General features: G+C 47.6%; 1 protein-coding gene across 1 annotated transcript in view; it reads left to right on the plus strand.

Annotated features, from left to right (window-relative positions):
- The first annotated feature begins 4720 nt into the window (after positions 1-4720).
- The window catches only part of LOC119454121 (prolyl 4-hydroxylase subunit alpha-2), a 120548-nt gene continuing 103176 nt past the window's right edge, over positions 4721-22092 (plus strand). The window contains exons 1-5 of the mRNA XM_049667937.1: positions 4721-4957; positions 12895-13059; positions 14157-14317; positions 16746-16791; positions 20689-20792. Of these exons, the coding sequence (XP_049523894.1) occupies positions 4747-4957; positions 12895-13059; positions 14157-14317; positions 16746-16791; positions 20689-20792 (687 nt within the window). The 5' untranslated portion in view covers positions 4721-4746. The remainder of the gene's footprint in view (positions 4958-12894; positions 13060-14156; positions 14318-16745; positions 16792-20688; positions 20793-22092) is intronic.

The following is a 22092-nucleotide window of genomic DNA, read 5'->3' on the forward strand; positions in this document are numbered from 1 at the left end:
TGCCGGCCAGACATTCCTTCTCCCCCTTGCTCCTCACACATGGCGCGTGCGCATTCCCCGCAGGCTGCGCTACGTCACACCCACGCTGCGAAAGAACCAGACGTTCCCTTTCCTCTTGCTCCCTGACGCTTAGCGCGTGTGCTCTCCACGCCGTCGCTGCGAGGATGTATGTACAGAGCGCTCCACTGTTAAAAGGAACACCAGAGCACATGACGTCTGTTCGAAGCCACCGCTGGCCGACGGCTGTAACGAGTTTCGCGCGGGCGCCGTGAGGTCTATGGGCGGTGCTCTTTCGTCGTCTGCAACCGTGCGCAACCACGCTTCAGATAGTAGCGAAACAAGCCGATCACGTCTTTTTAATTTGGCAGGTGACTGTACGGTCACACACTGCCAGCAGACGTTGCAAAGCTGTAAGAAAATTAGACGAGGCAAAGTAATATTTTGGCCGTTCGACTCGACCAACATAATAATTTTGTTTTAGGGACGTCTCCGTGTGGTACAGCTATATTAGAGAATATTGCTCCGTGTGTAGTGCCCATCTCATTTGTACTAATGCATATTCGAGACGCTGCAGTGCGTAGGCTGAACAAAGAATCGACAGACGCCTTTAAAGAACATATTACTTCATAAAGAGCTATCACTCGAGCTATCGTTGAATTACTGGAATCGACGTGCACAGTAAAATTTTTTGAAGCGGGCAAATCATTATGAAACGAGAAGGCGAGCAAAAGACAGCAGTGTCAATGCTGCTGACATTTAGGGCATTTATCTGATTACAAATATATCCAGTCGCTTTTCTTCCAGCTGAAAGGAAAGTGGCTGCTATTAAATATGAATTACGCGAGCTGCTTGCTTCGCGACGATCCGAAGCGCGACAACCGACGGTGGCAGACGCCGAAGGAGTACCGCCCACAGAGCTCACTGCGCCTGCGCGACACTCGTTGCAGCCGCCGGCAGGCGGTGGCGCCGAGCAGACGCACAGGCCTACTATGTCTGTCCTGTCTGTCATGAATAACCTTGGACCTCCTGGCGCCGGCCGTGCCGTCCAGGAGCGGTGGCGCCGAGCACTCGCGGTGGCGCCGAGCACTCGGGTGTTCCCTTTAACAGTGGACCACTCTGTACGTCACCAACACGTGTTACTCCGAGGTGAAAGACCCAGACATTCCATCTCCTCTTGCTCCTAACTCCTTTCCAACTCGGGGTTTTTTTTTTTTCGCGCGTGCGCACTGGTTCCTGTGGAAGGCCCTCCTGGGCACGGACAGACGTTTTGCCTAGGCATATACAGCTTCGATATATAACATGTAGAGCATAGCTGATTAAATCAAGCAGGCTAGGTAGGTGACCATTTGTCACCGCCCCGTTTCAGAGGAGATGTCATTACATCATCATCCTCATCATCATCATTACCTGAAGTTCCTCCGGCGTGAGGGACGGCAGACGGTGACGTTCTTCCTCGGACTCATCGTCCTGCGACGCACAAGTTCTCCGCTTTTGCACTGTCCCGCTTTCGCTGTCTGTGTTCACGTTTTCTGCATTCATATTGCTGCTGTCGACGCCTCTCCGCTTTGTTAGCTTTCTTTCTGAGGCGTGAGCGTGCTACGCTGCACCCCTGTAACGGTAGGTAATGTAATGGTAGGCCAGGTAACGGTAAGAGGAAACCGATGACACCTCGAGGGGGATCTAAGTGAATCAGGCGCGAAGGCGCTTGCGCGGACATGGGTCTGCTTGACAAAAGGGACGTCCCCTCGTTCGCTGGCCGCCGCCGACAGGACGGCACGGCTGGCACCAGGAGGTCCAAGGTATTCATGAGAAAAAATAACCACGGCAACTTTGCGACACCACACCCCTACAGAGAACAGATTAAGCTTTGAGCGAGCTAGCTTTACTTCTACAAGGCTGCTACCACAGGTACTTGCGAAATATACTTTTGAAGAATGCTGGTAGCCACATTTTTTTGCGACAGAGCCATCACCCTGTCGTCGAGGGGTGATGCGGAAATCTGAGAGGGAGGGGGGGTCAGGACATCCGGACATCCCCCCCTGGATCCGTGCCTGCTCTTTGTAGTGATAAGGGGGAAGGTCGCTGACACAAGGCAGAAATTTCTACAAACGTGTACACGCTGTTTGAGCTCGATACGTCTTCTTATCTGCCTGTACCGGTACGTCAAGAAAAGTTATTACTCACAGATGATTAACAACACCATGCACACCCGTGCCTTTGCTCCAGCAAGAATTCAGTGCACCTCATAGGCACCCTGCACTGGCCAGAAGGCACTGTGATTATTTCACTTATAGCAGCAATGTCGCCGACGCCCGTCGCTTCACGGCTGCGAAGAAAATGAAACTACCTTCCAGACGCCAAGATATGCTTGTCTGACCGTTACATACTGACTGTTGCCGTGTCCATAGCGCGACTTGGAATCTCTTGTGCTCCTCCAGAACCCATGTTCATCCATATAGCTCAAGCTTCGGAATGACCCTTATGACGGTGAGGGCGTTTCTTAGGCGCCATCGCAAATCTCAGCTCAGCGTATTTCGAATATAGCGCTAGGCTGTTTGCTGTGGCGCTACTGTCTTCTGTGCTCTGGCGCTACGAGGTGCTTATACTACTTTTCACTTGGCCTGAAAGATGCGCGTCTGGTGCGCGGTCGACAAGCTTTACTTATCAACTACAGGGGCCACTTCACGGGACGGACAATAGACAGCTTTAGTTTAACGTTAGCGTAATAGCGGGTTTAAGAGAAATGGCGTTACCAGTCCGCAAACTAACTTGCAGAAAGCGCGTTTTAGTATACCGTGATAGCGTAGTTTACGTGCTGGACGCTTTACGAGTAGGCTTTAAATTTCGCATACAGAGTGCACCTAAGTGATTCCATGTATTCGTCATTCTTTGCGTTTGCGTTCGAAAAGTGCGAGAGGCAGCGCAATGAAGGTGGGAGTGCGTTTTATTTCTACGCGGCGAAATCAGTACAAGCAGTACAAGCTGTCGACCATAGCCTCCGAGATGTCCTGATCTCAGAGGCCATATGCCTTCGCGTCTATCCCCCAACTTCGTCAATAGGTGACGCAGCTATTCCAGAAGTTTCAGAAGAACGACTAAGGAATATGAAAGAAAGTGAATGGGTTGCGAGAGTGTGCCGATATTTGTACAAGAAAATATTCACCGACGATTACAATACTCCCAAATGCGAAATTTGAGCGCAGCTGTATGCGTGTTTTCATTTCAGGATATATTGGCTGGCGCGGACAATCTGTCTCACGCGGCACGTTGCAAACGGAGCGAAGTGTGGCGCGATTGCCTCGCTAATCGGGAGATCGCCACATGCCGTGCCTGGATAACTCGTGGGCGCAATTGACAGTAGCCGCCGCAGACAGGCCTCCACTCATGCAGCGCTTTGTTTCCATATATGGTATCGTTGGACGCGCTCGCCGCGTGCCATCGTGGAACAGACGACGGCGCGCTACTCTGGCGCCATCTCGTAGCTGTCGTCGACCATCTTGCGCGGCAGTACACCTTCTCCCGCTTTCTCCATACCCTCCTCTTCTGCTTTCCTCCTCGCTAACGCCGTTTTTCATCGCCCACTGCGCTGCGCGGTCTCTCTTTTATTCTTCGCTGGGCTCGTTCTCTCGGTTACACCGAGGGACAACGCCGACGCTAAACGCATCAGCGGGTGTCTAAGAGCTGAGCTCTAAAACGGGAGCGGCGGCGGAGTCTTACGCGTTCTCCGCTAGAGTCGGGCGATGTCAGAGGGATCTCAGGTGACATACCCGGTGGCGCTGATACAAAGAGTGGTAGGCCAGAGACACGCTCTCCGGGTCGACCTCCTCTCCTTTCTCTTCATAAAACATTCTCCTCCTGCAGCTCAACTGTTTGCTGATGCTGAGACCTTGCAACGGGCAGTTTCGTAAATGGAGAACGGCCCGTCTGAAACCGCCGTGGTAATGCTTTTACCATAATTTTGAGGCATGTTGAACACAATGCCATTCCCCTGATCAATTTCTTTAACCCTTGTTTCCCATCCACAATTTGTCAAGCAGGGCTGACGTAAAGGCGCCCTGAAACACTTTTTTGTCAAAATGGAGAAATACACTTGAAGTGAAAATAGGCTATTTCAGAAATACTTTGCCGCAAAAAGTACTTCAATGCGTTCAGCAGAAGCGGAGTTGTTGGAAATCAAACACGGCCTCTGCTGTGCTCCCGTTCCTTCTTCAACACCTTGCACTGCGAAGGCTACGGCGAGGAGTGCTGTGGCCACAACGCTCCGCCTTCGAAATGTCACCGTGTCGCGCAGTTCAAATTTCTTTTCCGATGTTAACGTAGACGCCACGACTTCCGATTTTGGTGCCCACGACGCGCTAAACGTAACCCAAACGCGGTTGTCCTCAGCGAGACGCCGTGCGCTGCTTATCCGGTGGAATCGTGGCGGCACCCCGCGGCGGCCGCGGTGTAGCCGACCGCAGCGACCAATAGCAGCCGCGTATTGGAATGTGCTTTATTACGAAATAAAGCACATAGAAAACGACTGAGGATCACGGCTTTTGTTGAAACGAGAGCGTTTGAGAGAAAGGTGACTTCGCGCTCCGTTTGCGAGCTCCTCGCACCGCGTACAACTGCACAACTTGGCTGAGATGTTCACAGCAGCGTATGCTACTCCCCGGCCTATGTTATTTCACCAAGCCTGAGGGTTGATTTAGGGCCCCTTCAAATTGAAAGTTTCATAAAATCGGGTTTGTTGATTCTACAGATATGAGAGTAAGGTTATTCTCTGTCGACTTCAGCTTTCTCAACGACTACTACGAGACGAAGGCGTACAAAGACCGGCAGCTGACACACTCTTCAGCCGAGCATGAGTACGGCAGCCGCAGGGCCAGCCCCATCGAGGCGTACAACACCATTAAGCGGCTGTCGGTTGACTGGAACAAGATAGTGCTCCACTTCAGGGAGCCCGACTGGATGGGTGAGTGTTACATTTATTGTATTTCTTTACAGGGGTGACTATACCATCTTTACATAAAACATTCTACGGTGGTGGGCGACGAGCCACACTTATTGTGACAAAATTGGAAAACTGAGGAAGCAAAAACTATATAGGTTCATCCAACTATCACGCACCGAGATTTCAAAATATGCAAATGCCACATAGCTGGGCAGAATCAAGGTAATGTTGTTTGTCATCGCTTGGCGATAGTCAGATAATGTTTTGCATTCGGTCTAATTACATAATTAGTCTTAATTAATTGATCAACTTCTCAAATAATAAAATTAGATTCAAAGTGTCAATGAGAAAATTGTATAGCAACATGAAAAACTCCCGATACAGCTTTCTGTTGCTCAATACGTGCTACGTAAAGTTTTCCGAGCGTCAAAGAAGCCCGCGAATACACGCTACGTGCCTCGAGCGGCCAGTTCGCGCGGCAATTTTGCGTGTATTCGCGGGTTTCTTTCACGCTCGGAAAAACCACATCTTCATTCGTGCACTCACTAGCGAAGCTATGAACTGAAACTGTTTCCCAGAGTATCTGCTATATACTCGATAGTGTAGGATAAAGATAAATAATGCAGACATGGACATGTACTTCACGTGATACGCTCTTTCTGCTTTGTACTTTTGTTCTTTGTGCTTTTAGCGCTCCTTTGTGATGGAGTGTTTTCTACTTGCCGTTGTTTTTATACGTGCCGTGGTGCTTTCTACCATGCTATTGTTTCTGCTTCGGCTTTTACAATGTCGGTTACTTCTACTTGCGATATCCTACCTTCTTTATTGAGATACAGCTTTTTTTTCTCAATTTTTCATTACTTTAATTTTTTGATACATACTTTGTATTGTATACCCCCTATTTTTGTACCTTTGTACTACTCGTTGCATATTTTTTGTACTACCCAATCCTACCTAAAGCCTGGTAATCAGGCTAGCAGTAGGAAATAAATAAATAAATAAATAAATAAATAAATAAATAAATAAATAAATAAATAAATAAATAAATAAATAAATAAATAAATAAATTTATTTAAGTAAGTAAGTAAATAAGGAAGTGTTTTTCCGAGCGTGAAAGAAGCCCTTGAATATACGCAAAGTATCTCGAGCGGCCAGTCGCGCGGCAATTTTGCGTGTATTCACGGGCTTCTTTCGCGCTCAGAAAAACACTTATGTAGCTCGTATTAAACACCAGACAGCTGTATCAGGAGCCTTCATGCTGCTCTACAATTTTCTCATTGACACTTGTCATCTAATTATAATGATTGAGAAGTTGAATCAATAATTAAGACTAATTATGCAATTAGGCGGTATGCAAAAAATAATCCGACATGTAGAAGACAGATTATTTCGGCAGATACCAAGAGCCGCGTAAGCAGGTGGTCACTTGGTAATAGGATTGGGTGTTTCAAATCCTCTAGCCCATCGAGTTCCCGTAAACGTCCTCCAACTCTAAGCAACCCGTCCTGGCCGATATCCAGTCGTAGGGTCAGAACGCTGGAACCTAATGACAACGGCTGGCCAGCCTGACGTGCGGCGACCTCAGCTGGGAAGGCCGTTTTCTGAACCAACTTGAACCAGAACTGCTCCACGTGCTTCATTTCCACTGGCGTCAGTGGTTCAGAGAAGGATGGCTGGTTCCTGGAAGCATCGCAAACAAACCTCAATATCCAGGCGGTTACTCGGAGAACTCTGGAGAGTGAGCTGTAGTTTTCGAGGTCCAGCAGTGGTGTCGGTTTATGTGCGGCTTGCGGTGACACTGCGGCTGGGCACACGGGTGCAAGTTCGCTGTTCAGGTCCTGCACCGTCAGCGTAGCGCAAGTGCTCAAAGGCCAGTTACTGTCTGGTTCGGACAACCACAGAGGCCTGGTCCACCACTTTGTCTCTCGTGTTAGGAGCGCTGCTGATACTACGGCGTCAAAAGGTCTGCCGGGTTGTCTGCGCTCACGCAATGGCGCCAAGTGTAACCTTGGGTCAAAGTCTGAAAATCGCGAATATGGCTCCTTATGAAGGTCTACAAGCGGTAGGCGTCGCCAGAGATCCAATGCACTGCTAGCGTTGAATCAGTCCAGAAGGAAGCAATATACGTTGAAACCCCAGGCATTTTCTAGATGTAATGCCATAATCTCGCCGCCAAAGGACAATCAAGCAGCTCTAAACGCGGTAGAGAAATCGTCTTTAGTGGTTCGAGGCGAGACTTGCTAATAAGGAGCCGGACGATAAAACCGCCGTCGGCTAGTTGTTGACGTACAAACACTGCGACTCCATATGCATGAAGGCTGGTGTAAGCGAAGAAATGTGTTGTCGTGCCTCATTGGTTTAGCGATGCCGGTGAGATGCAACGTTGAATGCAATGGGTAGACAGGACAGGCAGTTCTGATACCCAGTTCCGCCACAAATCTTCAACGTCCGGTGCGAGAGGCTCGTCCCACTGGATGCACTGCTGCCATAGCCGTTGAAATAGGAGTCGAACTCTCGCATGAAATGGAGCAACGAAGCCCAATGGGTTGAATAGCCTGGCGAAGGCTTGTAAAATGGTCCGCTTCGTTGATGGCCTGAGTTGAATGGCACGAGAGGACGGCTTGCGTGGTAAAGATGATCTCATCCGATGAGCGGTCCCTAAGCAGACCAAGTACCTTGAACTCTGAGCCCTGCACACTGACATTCTCATGTGAAAGGCCGTCGTTCAAGAACTGAGTGCAGAGTAGGCGGGAGTTTGTGCACCATTTTCTGAGTTCCATCCCTGCGTCGGTAATAATGGCATTCGCTTCCCGGTAAATCTCCAGAGCCTCCTCTTCGGAATAAGCGCCGATGACCAAGTCGTCCACGTATATAGAATCACCATTGTAGGCGAGCTGCAATGTCCGGGTGTTTCGTCTTCCATGTTTCGAGGTGGTACTGCAGGGTTGCTGACAGCAATAACGGGCTAGAAGACGCTCCGAAAAGGACCCGTCATGCGTCACCCGACGATTATCGGTACGGGATGCTCACATGTCGGTAGTCGATCGATCCACAGAAAACGGAGAGCGTCTCTATCTTCCGAGCGGATGTATATCAGGAGGAATGCCTTCCGGATGTCAGCGGTGAGAACAAATTTGTTGCATGTAAACTGCAAGAGCAGCTGCAGTTGTTCGGGACAAAGCTTGACGCCTTTATCGAGCATGTCGTTCAAATACGGTTCACCGTATTCATGAGATGAGGCATCGAACACGACGCGCATTTGTAGTCATGGCGTCACGCCGTACTACAGCATGATGAGGTAAGTAATAGACAGTCTGTCCGAGCGGTTCAGACGGCACTACTCTCTCCGTATGGCCTTCCTTAAAGTACCCACTGATGACGGCATCGTATTTCCGTAGAAGTTCTGGCTGATGCTCAAACCGCTGAAGCTGACACTTTAGCCTACCTTCAGATATGTATGACGTGAGAACTGACATCTTGATCATCAGCGGTAGTATGAAGCGTCCTGCGCTCTTGTGCACTGTGCTCCGGAAGTTTACTAGCTGTGGGTGCATGTTGACGTCGTGATCATCCTGTATGTCAGTAATACCAATGGCATCTAAACGGCACATCTCTGAATGTTCTCCTGGTATGGTCTCAATGCGCCACGAGTCTGAGCAAGTCAGGAACAGGGCATTTCCGCCGGTGTTCCACGGTGACAGACGGGGGTAGGTGCTAGCGTACATTCCTTGAAGAACTGAGCCAAATATAGTCTCTACTGCGCATAGGTTGTTCGTGAAACGTTCGACGCGTCCGGTCACTACCCTCCACTAGTTGCCTGACCCGATTAACACATTTATCGTCGATTCTTGAAGCTGCTCCGTCGGAGCTTCATCCGCGAAGGCTAAATTGCGGTCACGAACCATATCGATAACGGTGCGCTCTATTGCCGGACTCTTTACGGTACAGACCTCCGGAAGCTGCAGAGCTTCTAGATGGAACTTCAGAAGACTCTGTGCGGCCACATAGCGGGACGTTCACCCTTCGACATTGGTTATGCCGTGTGTGTCTGGCGCCGCCGAATGTGTACACGTCTAACTCTTCATTTCTGGTGCAAGGAAGAGATAGCTGCTGCGACCGGTCTTTACGTATATGAATGTGCATTGGCTGCCAGGTGTCAAGCATCGGCAGTACTGGCACATGGCCACTGTTCCGGATGTCCATACTGTGGCTGTCTGGAGCAACACAGACGACGATCGCGTGCTGCTTGCAGGAGCTGTTGTTACCTGCCTTTCTCGCGTGGCCGCCTCCCGGTTTTGAGCTCCGACAGGAGCAGTGGGTTCCGGACTGCGGGTGATAAGTCAGCTCCAAATCTCACACAGTGTAGAAAGGTGGCGTCCGTGAGCATCGGTCAAACTTGAGCCGATACCACAGGTTAGGGAACTTCGAGCAATGTGGCCCTGGTTTCCACACTTACAGCAGCATTGCAGGCTGGAAAGCCGTTGACGCTTTTATTCCGCGGATAGTGTAGCCCGGCTATCACACGTCACATGCCCTTGGAGACCGCATATAGGGCACGTAGTCGGTCCAGGTATTAAAGTGGCACCTGGTGATGAGGACGGTGCTGCCAGTGCTAGGTCAGGCGGTAGATGAGGCGGTGTCTTGACAGTCCACTACGTTGCGGATTATATTGACTAACTCCCTGAAGGGCACTTCTCGCGTGGCAGACGACCTTCCTCCCTGCTCTCCACTTCAACTTGAAGGAACCTCATGATTGCCTTCACTTGTTCTGCTCTTGATTGGTCTGCAGAGTCGGCGCCTGTGTCGGACTTCGTGCGCTTGCGGTACGAGATCGCCAGGTCCTCCGGCAATTAGTGCATCAGCACTCGGTTCAAAACAACCACGTACTCTGCAGATGGCACACCAACACTCTCCAAGCAGCCAGACCTGAACTGTATTTTTATTCATACAGGTCCCGCAGCCTCGATACTTGTGACGATGACTGGATGGGTTCAATAGCAAGTAGGCTGTTGATGTGGTCATCTATGAGGATGTCTTTACGGCCATAATTGTCGGTGAGCCCCTTGACGGCGATCTTGTAGTTGGCTTCTGCCAGGCGTATTCCCTCGATGGCACGCTTTGCAGCTCCGGCCAAGTAAGACCTCAAATACTTAAACTTCTCGATGTCGGTGAGCTCGGGATGCGTGTGAATGGTCACCTCGTAGTGCTCTCAAAACCCCTGCCGCTCGCGGTTTTCACCGCTAAAAGCAGGTGCTTGAAGTTTTGGCAAGGCGACTCGTAGGGCCGGTGCTCGTGGCCTGCTGTGATCGGCGAGATCTTGACCGCCGATCGAGTGAGCCGCTTCTATGACACTGCTGGATTCGTCATGTCTTGGCTGGTAACCTTCGACGATGGCAGGACCAACCGACGCACGCACGTTCAGCGCGAACCGAAGCCTGCTGACGGCGTTGACGATCTTTTCATGATACTCGATGGCACCTTTAATCTCTTCCTCGAACTCCTCACCGTCAAGGAGGTCGGCGATTTGTTTATCCAGATCGGCGAGAGCTATGTCTTTCCCGTGAAGCCTGTCGATGATCACCTGAAGGTCGGCGGAAGACGGTTGAGTGCATTGCGGGAGGATCTGCTGGACTCGGAGAGGAGTTGTGTAGTGGCAGCCCGAAGGACGCCTCGATGCCTGCTCAACTTTTCCATCCTCGGTACGGTATCGATGAAATGGATGCCGGCCTTCTCTCGGATTTTCGGCACCAGTAATGCAGTGGCAGAGAAGAGACCGACACCGACGGTTGCCCTGGTTGAACACTTTTTTTTTTTATTACGTGCTCACGAGCCGCGCTTCCGCCAGGATCGACTTCTTTCTCGTTCTCTCGTGCCATGCGTGGCGTTTCCCGCCAATGCTTTTCCCGCGTAGACTCAACAGTACATTTCTTGTGAAAACCATGTTTCTATAATGGAAACAATGTCAGGGTCGTGTTCAAGTAACAGGTTTTCTAATGCTTCAGTTTTATTAACAATACTTCTGGCGTTTACATTTAGTAATATTATTTCTGTGAATGTTTGTGGCTTCGAGTTACTGGTCGACTTCTTCCTGCGTTTATTTGGACTGCGACTCCCATGTTCCTTTCGTCATCCCAGACAAACATGCTGTCATTTATGTATAGTTTATCAAACAAATAGAGATACTTTTTCTCCTTTCTCATGGTTTGATTTAGTACTTTCACAGTTTTCTTCTCTTTTCCCGCACTCTACGACTGAAGTCTTCACCTATAGAGTAGTTAGTGTTCTTGAGCTTGTAGCCTTTCTTCAGTATCGTTAATTTGTTTCTTGAGTCAAGTAGCTTTAAGATGACCGGTCTTTTTTATATTTATTCGGCATGCCTAAGCAATGCATTCGTTCTATGGTAACTGGCTCTAAGCCAAGGGTACCCTTGATGATCGTTTGAGTGACGCTCTCTCTCAATGTATGGCTGTTTCTAGCCCTCAATCTTGGGTAGTCCGTAAATAATAAGATTTGATCTTCTGTTGTGGTTTTTCCAAATGATCGACCCTGCTTTCTAATCTTTCACAGGCTCCTTCCAACAGCAATATGGTGTTTTCGCATGAGAGCACTTTTTTTTTCAAGTTTGGAGGGGGCGTCTATCTTCTTTTCAATTTAGGTTAGCCTATTAAGGTGGCCGACTGAGCTAGTTGGTTATTCACACTGGTAATACACAGCCGGAGATGTTAGCCGATGTTCTTTGATATCTTTTATATCGGTTGCGATATCCTTTAGTTGTTTAGCAATCTGGCTTAACTCGGGGCCTGCATTCTCTTCTATATCATCAGATACTAAAACAAGTTTTCATAAAAACAAAACATCTGCAACTGCAACAAGCTGCGGGCACGGTAGCACCAGCAAGAAGGGGTTACTAGATCTAAAACACGTACCGGTGTCACCTCCTCACCTGCATGAAGAAGAACAGCGGATTAGACGTCTGCATTCTTGTGGTACTGGTGCCCAATGGCTCCGGGAAGTGAAGGAACACCATATATAGCCGGTAGAATAGGTGGCGCTCGATGCCGGTCATGTGTCCAGCAGGGCGCGTCGGTCGCCGAACCCCGTGGCCAGTTGTCCCAGCACAGATAGTAGGAATCATCTGGCGCGTGGAAACCAGTGTTTTTGATATGCGTTACGCTGATCGTCTCCGGCAGCAGCCCGGTGCGCGCATACCAACCGATAAGGAGTATGCTGACAGCAAGCTGCATGAAGAAGGACAGGGCATTAGACGTCTGTATTCTTGTGGTACTGCCGTGCCCAACATTAGCCCCATTGAGTCGCGGTGTACACAAACGTGTACACCAATTGTGTTTTGTCATTTTTTTCTAGTGGTGGCAAGAAAAAAAACGGATATTCAGATTCGGGCAAATTGAACCCTCTGTGTAGTGAATGTGGATCCGCTTCATTTCAATGTTTTAATTAGTGCTACACACGACCACTGTGCTGACGGCACAACTATGGATGACGAGTTGTTCAACGTTCCGCGTTCCGTCAGAAATGGCGAAAGTATATATTTTTCTCCTTTCTTAATTGCAAAGCCTGCACTCATTATTTGCGCCAACCTGTGCAGGTGTTTTACACCAGTGATTGAATTCTTCCTATAAAGAAACACAGCATGTCTGGCTGTACAAGAGGACGGTACTTACTTACTCCTTAATTATTAAACCTCAGTAGAATATGCACGAAGCATCTTCCTATTACCTTAACTCTCTTTGAATTGAGCCTGAAGTGCCAATAATATCACAAAACTTCGACACAATTATCGACAGTCGTGCTTAACTCATGACTCAAGGGGTTACTGGTGCGACGTGTTAGTCGTCCTTCTCTGCAATTTTCCCGAAGCATGTCCGCTTTGCCGTGCTGCAACAAGTACGAGAATTCGTGCACTTGACTCATCGCGTTTCGTCCCTCTCAAATGGCAGAGATCGAGAAGCTGATGGTGGAGTCGAACGACACGTTCCCGCGTCCGAGCGACCTGGTGGACGCCGGCGAGGCGCTCACTGTCATCCAGAAGACGTACCGTCTCAACATCACCGACATGGCCAAGGGAGTAATCAAGGGCCACAAGGCGAAGGCGCAGTTGACACGTACGCGTGCCATAAACTATAGTCTTTTGGTTTCGCTGACCAGTTGCTGAGTTCCGGTTGAGGTGGATGAAATTATTTATGCTCATTTTAAAGCGATAGCTTTAAGCGCCCCGTTCCGCAATGAGCGCGGTGCCAACGCCGTTGAGCGTGAGCGAAAACTTGCTAGCAATCCCAGCGTGGCGCGTGCCGCGTTTCTACCAATCACAAAGCGGCGTGCGCCCCGTGCTTTCTACCAATCATAGCGCGGTGCCACGGCACCCGCGGCAGCGGCGGGGCTGAACGGCTGGCCGGGGAAAATTAAAAAAACAAAAAAAGAAAAGAAAAAGGAACCAGATCGGTCGCCTTTGTGCATAGCGTTCGCCGCCAGCGTTTCCCGGTAAACATTACGGCTACATAAACTGCAGTTGCCATGAAGCGTGAGAAGCAGTCAGGGATCTTTGAATGCTATTGCGTTCTACTCTTAAAGGCGAAGCTTAAGCATTTCCTAATTTTTGTTCTTCAGTACAGGGTAAGCATTTCTCATTTAAGAAATGTGCTCTTGAGTTACAGAACTTCTAAATGCAGAGGTGTCAGAACTAACAGGGTTCTACTATGGAGCATATTCTTTGGAACTTTTGTGTGCATACACTGTTGCATAGTCTTGACAGCACATTTTAGATTTCTTTTTATTCTCACCGGAGAGAGGACATGCGTAGCAAATATAAAGAGCTTATCAAGGACTAAGCCTGGTTAGCCATGCTATATTGAATAATTATACGCAAGAGATGAAAACTAAGGGAATTAACGACAGGAAATGGAGCCGGAGGATGCGTCACTTAACATTTTATCGCTTTATCAGAGCGATTATCTTCAAACACCGCAGCATCTCTTTTATTATTTTTTTACGTGACCAGATTATACTTCTCCAGCGAATGTATCAAGATTAGCGCTTTCTTACACTAACTTTAGAAGGGAGAAGGGCTGGTACGAAGCACCAAATAAGACGAGTGCGTAGTATAAATGCAAGTTGACGGAATAAACGTGCTTATACACTGTACACATAGGTTCTGTTTGCCAAAGCGTTGCCTTACCCTTTTCTTTTTACCCCCGATGCACAGCGCGAGACTGTCTGTACTTCGGCCAGCTGCTGTACAACCAGTATGACTTCGAGCCCGCCATCAAGTGGTTCGAAGAGGCACTCACGAGGCTGAGCCTCGAGAAGCAACCGTCCGTCACGCCAGAGACGGTGCACGGTTACCTCGACAGCAGTCTCCTGCAGGTAGGCCCCATTCAATACGTGACTCTGACTGTGCCGGCCTTCTCAAGGAACATAACTCCGTTATCTCGTGAAGGAACCTGTGGCAAAAAATAATAATGTTAAATATAGGGATAAACATGCACACACACAAAAAGAAAATTGGAATGCGATTCAACCTCCCGTTGAAGTCGATAAAGGACAAAGTCTTCGTTAGCTAGTTAGCGTTGAGAATGGGGTGCATGCACCGTATCAATTCATTCTGAGAGGCCCGCAGTTTCTCAACGACAGCGTCTCAATGCACTAGCTGTCACGAGAGAAAAAAATGCGAGAACGTTCCCTTTACCACCGGTACCTCTACCACCGGGACCACTGGTACCAGATCGATATTGGCATCGCCGCACATTTTTAGACTGCACTATCTCTGGGATAGGCCCATGAAAGAAGCTAGAAGCATATACCCGATACAGAAGAAAAAAAGGCTGACTCACCAAGAAAACCTTTTCTTTAAAAAGAAAGCCGTTTTACATCACACTGTTCTGCTGTCGGAGTTAAAGCGTTCATTCGTTTCTCGCGAAGGAAATTGCTGCCAGCAAGACACTCCCAATATCGTTCCACATTATTTTCACTAATTCACCATTTTTGCAAATGTGTTTCACTTAGGGAAAATTATGGGGAGCAATGTTAAAAGTGATACACAGTAGCAGTAGCAAGAAGATAGACGAAGAGCCTATGTTCAACGACATTAATTACACCCAAATTCCACTTAGTGTGTGGAACATTTCTTAAAATTATGTTCTACTTAGCGCAATCTATGTGCTACAAGATTAAATGTATAAGAAAGTGTGGAATGGGTAAAGAAATCGGCGATTTGAAACGTATTTCTAGCCTCCGACACCGTTTCTGGCAGGGTTGTGGACGCTTTTTTTATCCTTGGAGTACTGATGTAATAACCATGCGGCAGAGAATTAGCATTGTTTCTGATTTATCTTGTTCCAACGGAGTACTGTTACTGTGCAACTGATCCTTAACACGCATTATATAGCCAGTGCTATGAACCTTATGCCTGGATGCATTTGTTTACCTTTGCTTGTTCGCTCCTGCGGCTGTATTGGGCGTATGCATTCGTTTAGGACTACGAAACGCCGTAGGCATCTTGCAAAAAAAAAAAATAATAATAAGCTTATTATCTTAGACGATTCGTGACATGCGTGGTTGATAAAAAAACGTTGCTTGGCATGTTTTTCTACTATGTGTAGCCGCTTGGATTTGTAGCTAAGTGTTCGTGGCATGTGTTTCAAGTATCTTTACCTTGTTAGTTTGCTCTGGCAAATATGTTTCACAGCTCTGTCATAGCTAGCGTGTCATCCAGCATTAGCTGCGTTCATTTAGATCGCTCTTGACGCAACTAACCGTCCATGACCTCCGTAACTAAAAAATAGATCCCTAGTTGGAAGTCAAGGCAACACGCCTTATTCTGGATGTAATATAAAATAAACAGAAATATTTCACGTAAAACCGAAGCAATATAGCTGTTTGTGCGCGATTAATTACAACATTAAGTAATTGTTTATGGCCTAAATTTTTTACTGCTTCTTCCATTCTGGCTACATATTTGATATAGCGTACGTAAAGTTAAGGGACGCCAACCACACTGCAAAATAATTTCTACCCTTTTTCACTTTTAATGGTGTAAATTATTTTACACTGCACCGGGCTTAAGAAAGAACGCACAGAGGTATACAAAATAGCGCCGAAGGAGTATAAAAGGACGCAAGCCGGGCGGGGTGCTTTGCGTACGCAAAAATCCCTTGCGGTACCAAACCCCGTTTGCGTACGCAAAATCTGAACCTCTCACTGTATTGTGTGAACAACTAGCCATATTTTTCTCAGCCATAATTAGCATTTTTTTTTCTTATCGCTTTCGCCTCTGATCGTAAGTGAGCAAGCCAACAGAGAGACGAACTTCCATCTGGTCAGGTAACGTGCTATAAGAAACAAAGGTTTGCGTGTGGTCATGCACGAATTGAAAAGCTAGTCGATGTATCTTAATCCCGGCGGGTCCCTTCTTTGCAACTCAGTAGACAGCATACGTCGTCGTCACTTGAAGCGGCAGCACCTGCGATTTCGACTAAAGTTTATTTTGATCACTCACCAGAGACACTTTTCTTTTTGAGCACGAAGTACGACATGAGGTATCTGCACTAAAGCGGTCTGTATGCAGTCTGAATATTTCTTTCGTTTTCTGTTCAAGTATACGAAATTTATGCTCTACTCTTGTAGGAAATTCGTCGAGAGTCACAAGAAAAATGTGCGTCATGTAGGTATGAACTGATTTGAAAGCCGCGTGCAAATATTTTAGGGTATATTTCGCTTTCGTTGACGCATAAAACAGCGCATAGCGCAATTATTCAAATCCTGCCGTGAGTCTGATATGTTCAGTCTCGTCTAGCTGGAGGAACAGCTGCGGCAGCAGGAAGAAGAGCGCAACAGCACGGGTAAGTGGCACTATTACGTCATCATTTTATTGTCGGAAAATAGCGCCTTGCAACACTTCTCACTGGTACAAATCCTCATTTGTCTTCGCTTTCCGGTTGAGTCTTCAGAACGGCCTTCAATCAACAACTGAATGGGAATAAATTTGCGCACCATATTGTTATTAATGTATCCGCCCTGTATCAACTTTATATGAATAGAAGATTTTTCATTATATATATTTAGCTGTAGAAGAGAGAGCGGGATAGAGTAGCTGATGTGTCTGTCGACCTGTATGCCATATTAACAAAACAGAACAAAAAAAAAAGAAATAAAGAACAGACCAGATCTTCATGTCTAACACAAAAGTCTGACCTAGCGCACAGGTTGTGAATAAGGCAACTGGCCTACTCCTTAAGAGAAGCGGAAGAAATTTACTTTTTATTAGTAAAGGTACCAGCTAACGCCTACCTTACTTTGGGAACTCCTCAGTTTTCAATGTTTTTGCCGACGCTCTTCCGAAGATGTTCTGACCTCCTCCATACTCCCCCCCCCCCCCCTTCCATCCATCCCCCTGCATTACAGAGAGGTAAAAGATATATTTTTCCATGGTAGTTGCTATTTTCGAAAGAATGCCCGCACGTGACCAAGCTTAAGACGCGTACACCGAAAGTCGCGAACAACTGAACCCTGCATTCATAACTGCGTTAACGACCTTCGTCCATACCTAAGGTCCGGCCTCCAGCACCGTTTTTAACACAAAGCGACGGCGAAACTCGATAACATTGTGCTCGGTAAAAAAAAATTGGCAGCCAGCGCTACGTCATGCGAAGCATTGCTGTTTGGTGTAGTATATATAATGGCACTCACGAAATCGTGGTACTTTGCTGAAGCAAAACATACACCACAGGTTGGATAGATAAAATGTTTATATGCTATTTAAATGTTAGAGATGATGATTATGTACAATTTTACAATATTACATTGTTAGAGTACGTGCAATTAAAGATATCGTTGCGGGTAAAAGGTAAGGTCTTCGAGCGGCAACCCACGGTAAGACCCACGAGTTGAGTTCCTCCTCGTGGGTCTCGAACCAGACACGTGCCATTCCCGCGAGATGAAACATCAAATTAGCTAACTAGCATGATGGTCTGGTCGCAGTGGTTGCTTGCGCTCACCCGGCTCATACAGTGGAAGCCAAACTTCAACAATCAGTGTTGTCGATGCGGGAAAAGATTCCTGGGTCACGTGGTTGTGCCTCAGTGGCGCTTGCCTGCTCTTCAGCCCGCAACCCTCCACCAAATACATTACGGCAAAAAACCTAAGAAATACATTTACAGGATATTTACAATAACTGTAGTGGCTGACAAGATGGCGGTAGTTGTTCGTGTTACCTAGCTCGCGAAGTTAACAGCGTCGTCGTCATCGGAGTAATCGTAAACGTCTCCTTCATCAGCCTGTCACAGTATGTACAGTGATGAGAGATTCAAGTGCGATACTCGGGCCGCGTGGCTCCCGGCGGTTTTGAGCCACCAATGAACCCTGGGCAATTGCTGTGGGGCCAAATACAGTCACATTGCATCCCAAAGGCTCTCGATGTTATCGCATACCATAATTCATCAGCTCGCTGTACTCAGAGCCCATCGACTGGTCGAAAAGCACCCGCAGACATGCTCTCCGAGTGCCGCGTTTGATTGACTGAACAGTGTGCATCACTTGACATACTCAATATCCGTCGGTTCACAGATTGTTGTTTTGACCGTGTCTTCAATAGTGGCATCACTGGCGGTTTCACTGGTCCATGCACTGGATCGGGCGAAACACGCACAATGCGTGCATCACTGCTGACGTCAGTGCGCATTTGTGGAGGAACGGTACTTTTCAAGCAGCAGGTCGTCACCGCCAAGGATGACTGGTGGTGCAAACGCAGGAAGGAAACGCTATCAACCATAAATGTTATTCTTAATTTATTCCGGTTTAAAAAGAAAGAAAATAGACGCAATAGAATGACAACAAGTTCGGTGCCGCCCTACTTCAAAGAGGACGTTCGTACTACATCCATTCTATTCATAGTGTCAGTCATTCCCACATCCACTCATTCATACATTCACAGCAGTGAATACGGCGCATCAAGCGTAGAAATGTTTGTTATTGATGTACTAACATTAAAATTTAAAGGCCCTTACGTCTCGATGTTACGATGCTACGCAGGGAGGTACAGTGATAGAAGTTATCACATAATAATGTTACGCTAATAACACTATATGTCGTATGCAGTAGTTTAGAAAGAGAACATGTGGTTTCGAACACAATAAAGACGACAGCAGTATATCCTGTATTATTTTTAATTATTTTGAAGAAGTGCCATGTGGCCCCAGACAAGTCAGTTGATTCGATCCTGGACGCTTTTCGGCAATGTGGGTAGGGCTTGTCCTTCACCCATGAGTTACCTTCCGATGACTCATTGCAGTTTTTAGATTTATGCCTGGTTTTAAGAGAAACCGTATGTTGGGCATATAGTCGCAGGGCACGTAAGGCACTGTTGCCATAAGACTCTGCGCAGTCCAAGTCAGTTAAGAGGGACATCGCAAAGCTTTGCCTAGGTTCAGCTCTCAGAAAATCGGGCCCACAAGCAATGCAGAATAGCTTTATATGAGCAGGTACGGCAATTGAATAATGCCGGTTACCCTTACGCCGTCGTACCGGCAACAGCAGAAGTTCTTCTGCGTGGAACAAAAACCGACACGTCCTGAGTATGCACTGGGCAGCTAAGTAGGAAGCGTCCAGAAGTGCTGCCATATCTGCATCGCGTATCCCACAAGGAAGGAAGGAGGAATAGACGGAAAGACAGAGAGGTTAGCCCACCTGAAAAAGGTAGCAAGCAGGCACAATGAGCCGATCGTCGCTTTCCACCCCGCGCAAGCTGGCCGGACTCTGTCCGAGGATCTCTTCGGTATATATAAAGCAGAAAGAACCTGGTGGTTACGGAAATCAGCACGCTCTGGGCGGGGGGGACAGGGGGCGGGAGAGGGGGGGGGGGGGGGGGGAGTACGTGAAGTGCGCGGTAGGCGTGGTATACGAGATAACGCTACCTTGTGGAAATTCGTATGTAGGGCAAACTGGACGCTGTGTTAATGAACGGGCAAGGGAACATGAGCTTTCAATTATCAAAACAGGAAATGCGCATTTGCCTGCGCATTGTCAAGCTTGCATGTGCGTTCCGAATTTCAAAAAAATCAAGATCTTGGGTAAAAGCCGAGATATAACAGCACGGAAGTTTATGGAAGCCGTCTAGGTACCTCTGAGAGGGAAAACTTGCGTTAGTGACCCATCCATATCTTTCATGGATAGTGAAAAGTGTTTTTTTTTTTTTTTTTGCGCGGCTTCCTATAATCGGCGGTTGTGTTACTGTGACTACATTCTTTTGCGCATGTGCAAACACAGGCATATAGTGACGAACGACGAAGAATAAAGCTAGTTGAAAGTTAGCGCTTGTCCCTGTCCCTCACTTCGTCCTTGTTTGAATCTTGCGCAGTATGTTTGTTTTCCTCGAAGCAGTATTATAAAACGAGAAACAGTCAGGCTAATCTTCAAAAACTTTGGTTGCTCGCTATAAAACCATCAAAACTGTACAACAAAAGGGCCCCCTGACTAACTTATGTCTCCTGCTTGCAATGCCAAACTACGAAAAATAATTCTGGTGTCCAACAGATTAACTACAATACAGCGCGTAGCAATGTAAGAAGCAACGATTTACTAAGTGGCAACGTGAACGAAAAAAAAAAACGAACCGCGGTAAATCCCGGAAAGGAAAGGCAAACATAAGTGTTGCATGGCTCCAATAACTTGTCTGGTTGTTTTTTGAACTTATGCTGTTTGTGTTTCTTCTTTTGTCGCGCGCATGCACTGGTGCAATGAAGAAACTGAAACTGAAGTCAACCCGAAGGTGCCCACCCTTGCAATGCCCTTCGCCGAAGGTTTCCAGGAGACGTTCAACGGCCTCTGCCGCGGAGAAAAAATCCGGGTGAGCCGCTTAGAAACTCTCTTGCTGCGTGAGTGTTTTTTTTTTTTTTTTCGAGGTTTCCTTGGTATTCGCGCTTAGTGCGTCTTTCTGTCACAATGATCAGCGCCGTGTCATTGCCCCGTTGAACTTACTCCGGCCGGAGCTGTATCATCAATTCGCGAACTAAAACCAAACGCGACAGCGAATAAGAAAGGCTGAAATGGATGTCTTCGGAATAAAGCACGCTTCAGGAAGTGACAGCGCGTTATGATCACGCGAATGACAAGATGTAAAAACTCAGAGAAAGGAGCTACTGATGCCAGTTGCTCAGGTTATTGGAGTACATTCTTTAACCAAAATTTCGTACGACTTGTACAAAGGTAGGAAACGTTTATCTCATAAACTGCTTCATTGACTGTAATGTTTTAATGGCAGCTGCAATGGCATATAGTTCTAGACAAATTCTATGCTTTCAAAGCTACGATGTCAACAACAGCCTCTTACTATTGCTCGAATGCACCGTTCAAATAATGTAATATACGCGAATACAAAGTCTGTTCTTCGTGCTGCAGTCTGTTTCAACGCCTGGTGGTTCGTACGGCATAACTAATGTTGGGGGACAGATTATAGGCGCTCCCCAGTGTGCGCACAGTAGCACTTCTTCTTTCTGGGGTCTTACGTGTCAAAACCAGGTCTGATTATCAGAGACGCCGTGGTGGAGGGATACGGTTTAATTTTGACCACCTGGGGTTCTTTAACGTGCACTACAACGCAAGCACGCGGACATTGTTGCATTTCGCCTTCATAGAAATGCGGCCGCCGCGACCGGGATTCGATCCCGCGACCTCGTGCTGAGCAGCGCAACGCCTTAGCTGACTGAACCACCACGGCGGGTCACAGTAGCACTTTTCGGTGCACCAAAAGTGCAAGGACCTTGCGCCGGCCTCGACTGAACCATGAAGATAAGCCTATACGGTAACCGTATACGTACACATACTGGTACACGCGCCCTCTGGAGAGCACCTCATGAGCAACTCTGAGCACTCCTGCTCACCCACTAAAAGTCAGTGTTGCTGACAAGGAAAAGAAGACTTTTGCGTGTCTGACTCTCTCTGTTCGCTCTATTTTCCTGTGCTAGCTTCGCTAGGTAAAGTTACTAGCTGAAAAACAAATAAGCAATTAATGCGACTAGCTTTCACTGTTGATCAGCGGCAGCTGAACACAGGAAGCATTAGCCGCGTGGCCAACGTTCCAATAAATTGCTGTCCTGATGTATACAAGTGGCTTTGTCGAGGCAAGAATCCTTCAGTACGTTATTCAA

The sequence above is a fragment of the Dermacentor silvarum genome, chromosome 5 (genome assembly GCF_013339745.2).
Source record: "Dermacentor silvarum isolate Dsil-2018 chromosome 5, BIME_Dsil_1.4, whole genome shotgun sequence".
Lineage (NCBI taxonomy): Eukaryota > Metazoa > Arthropoda > Arachnida > Ixodida > Ixodidae > Dermacentor > Dermacentor silvarum.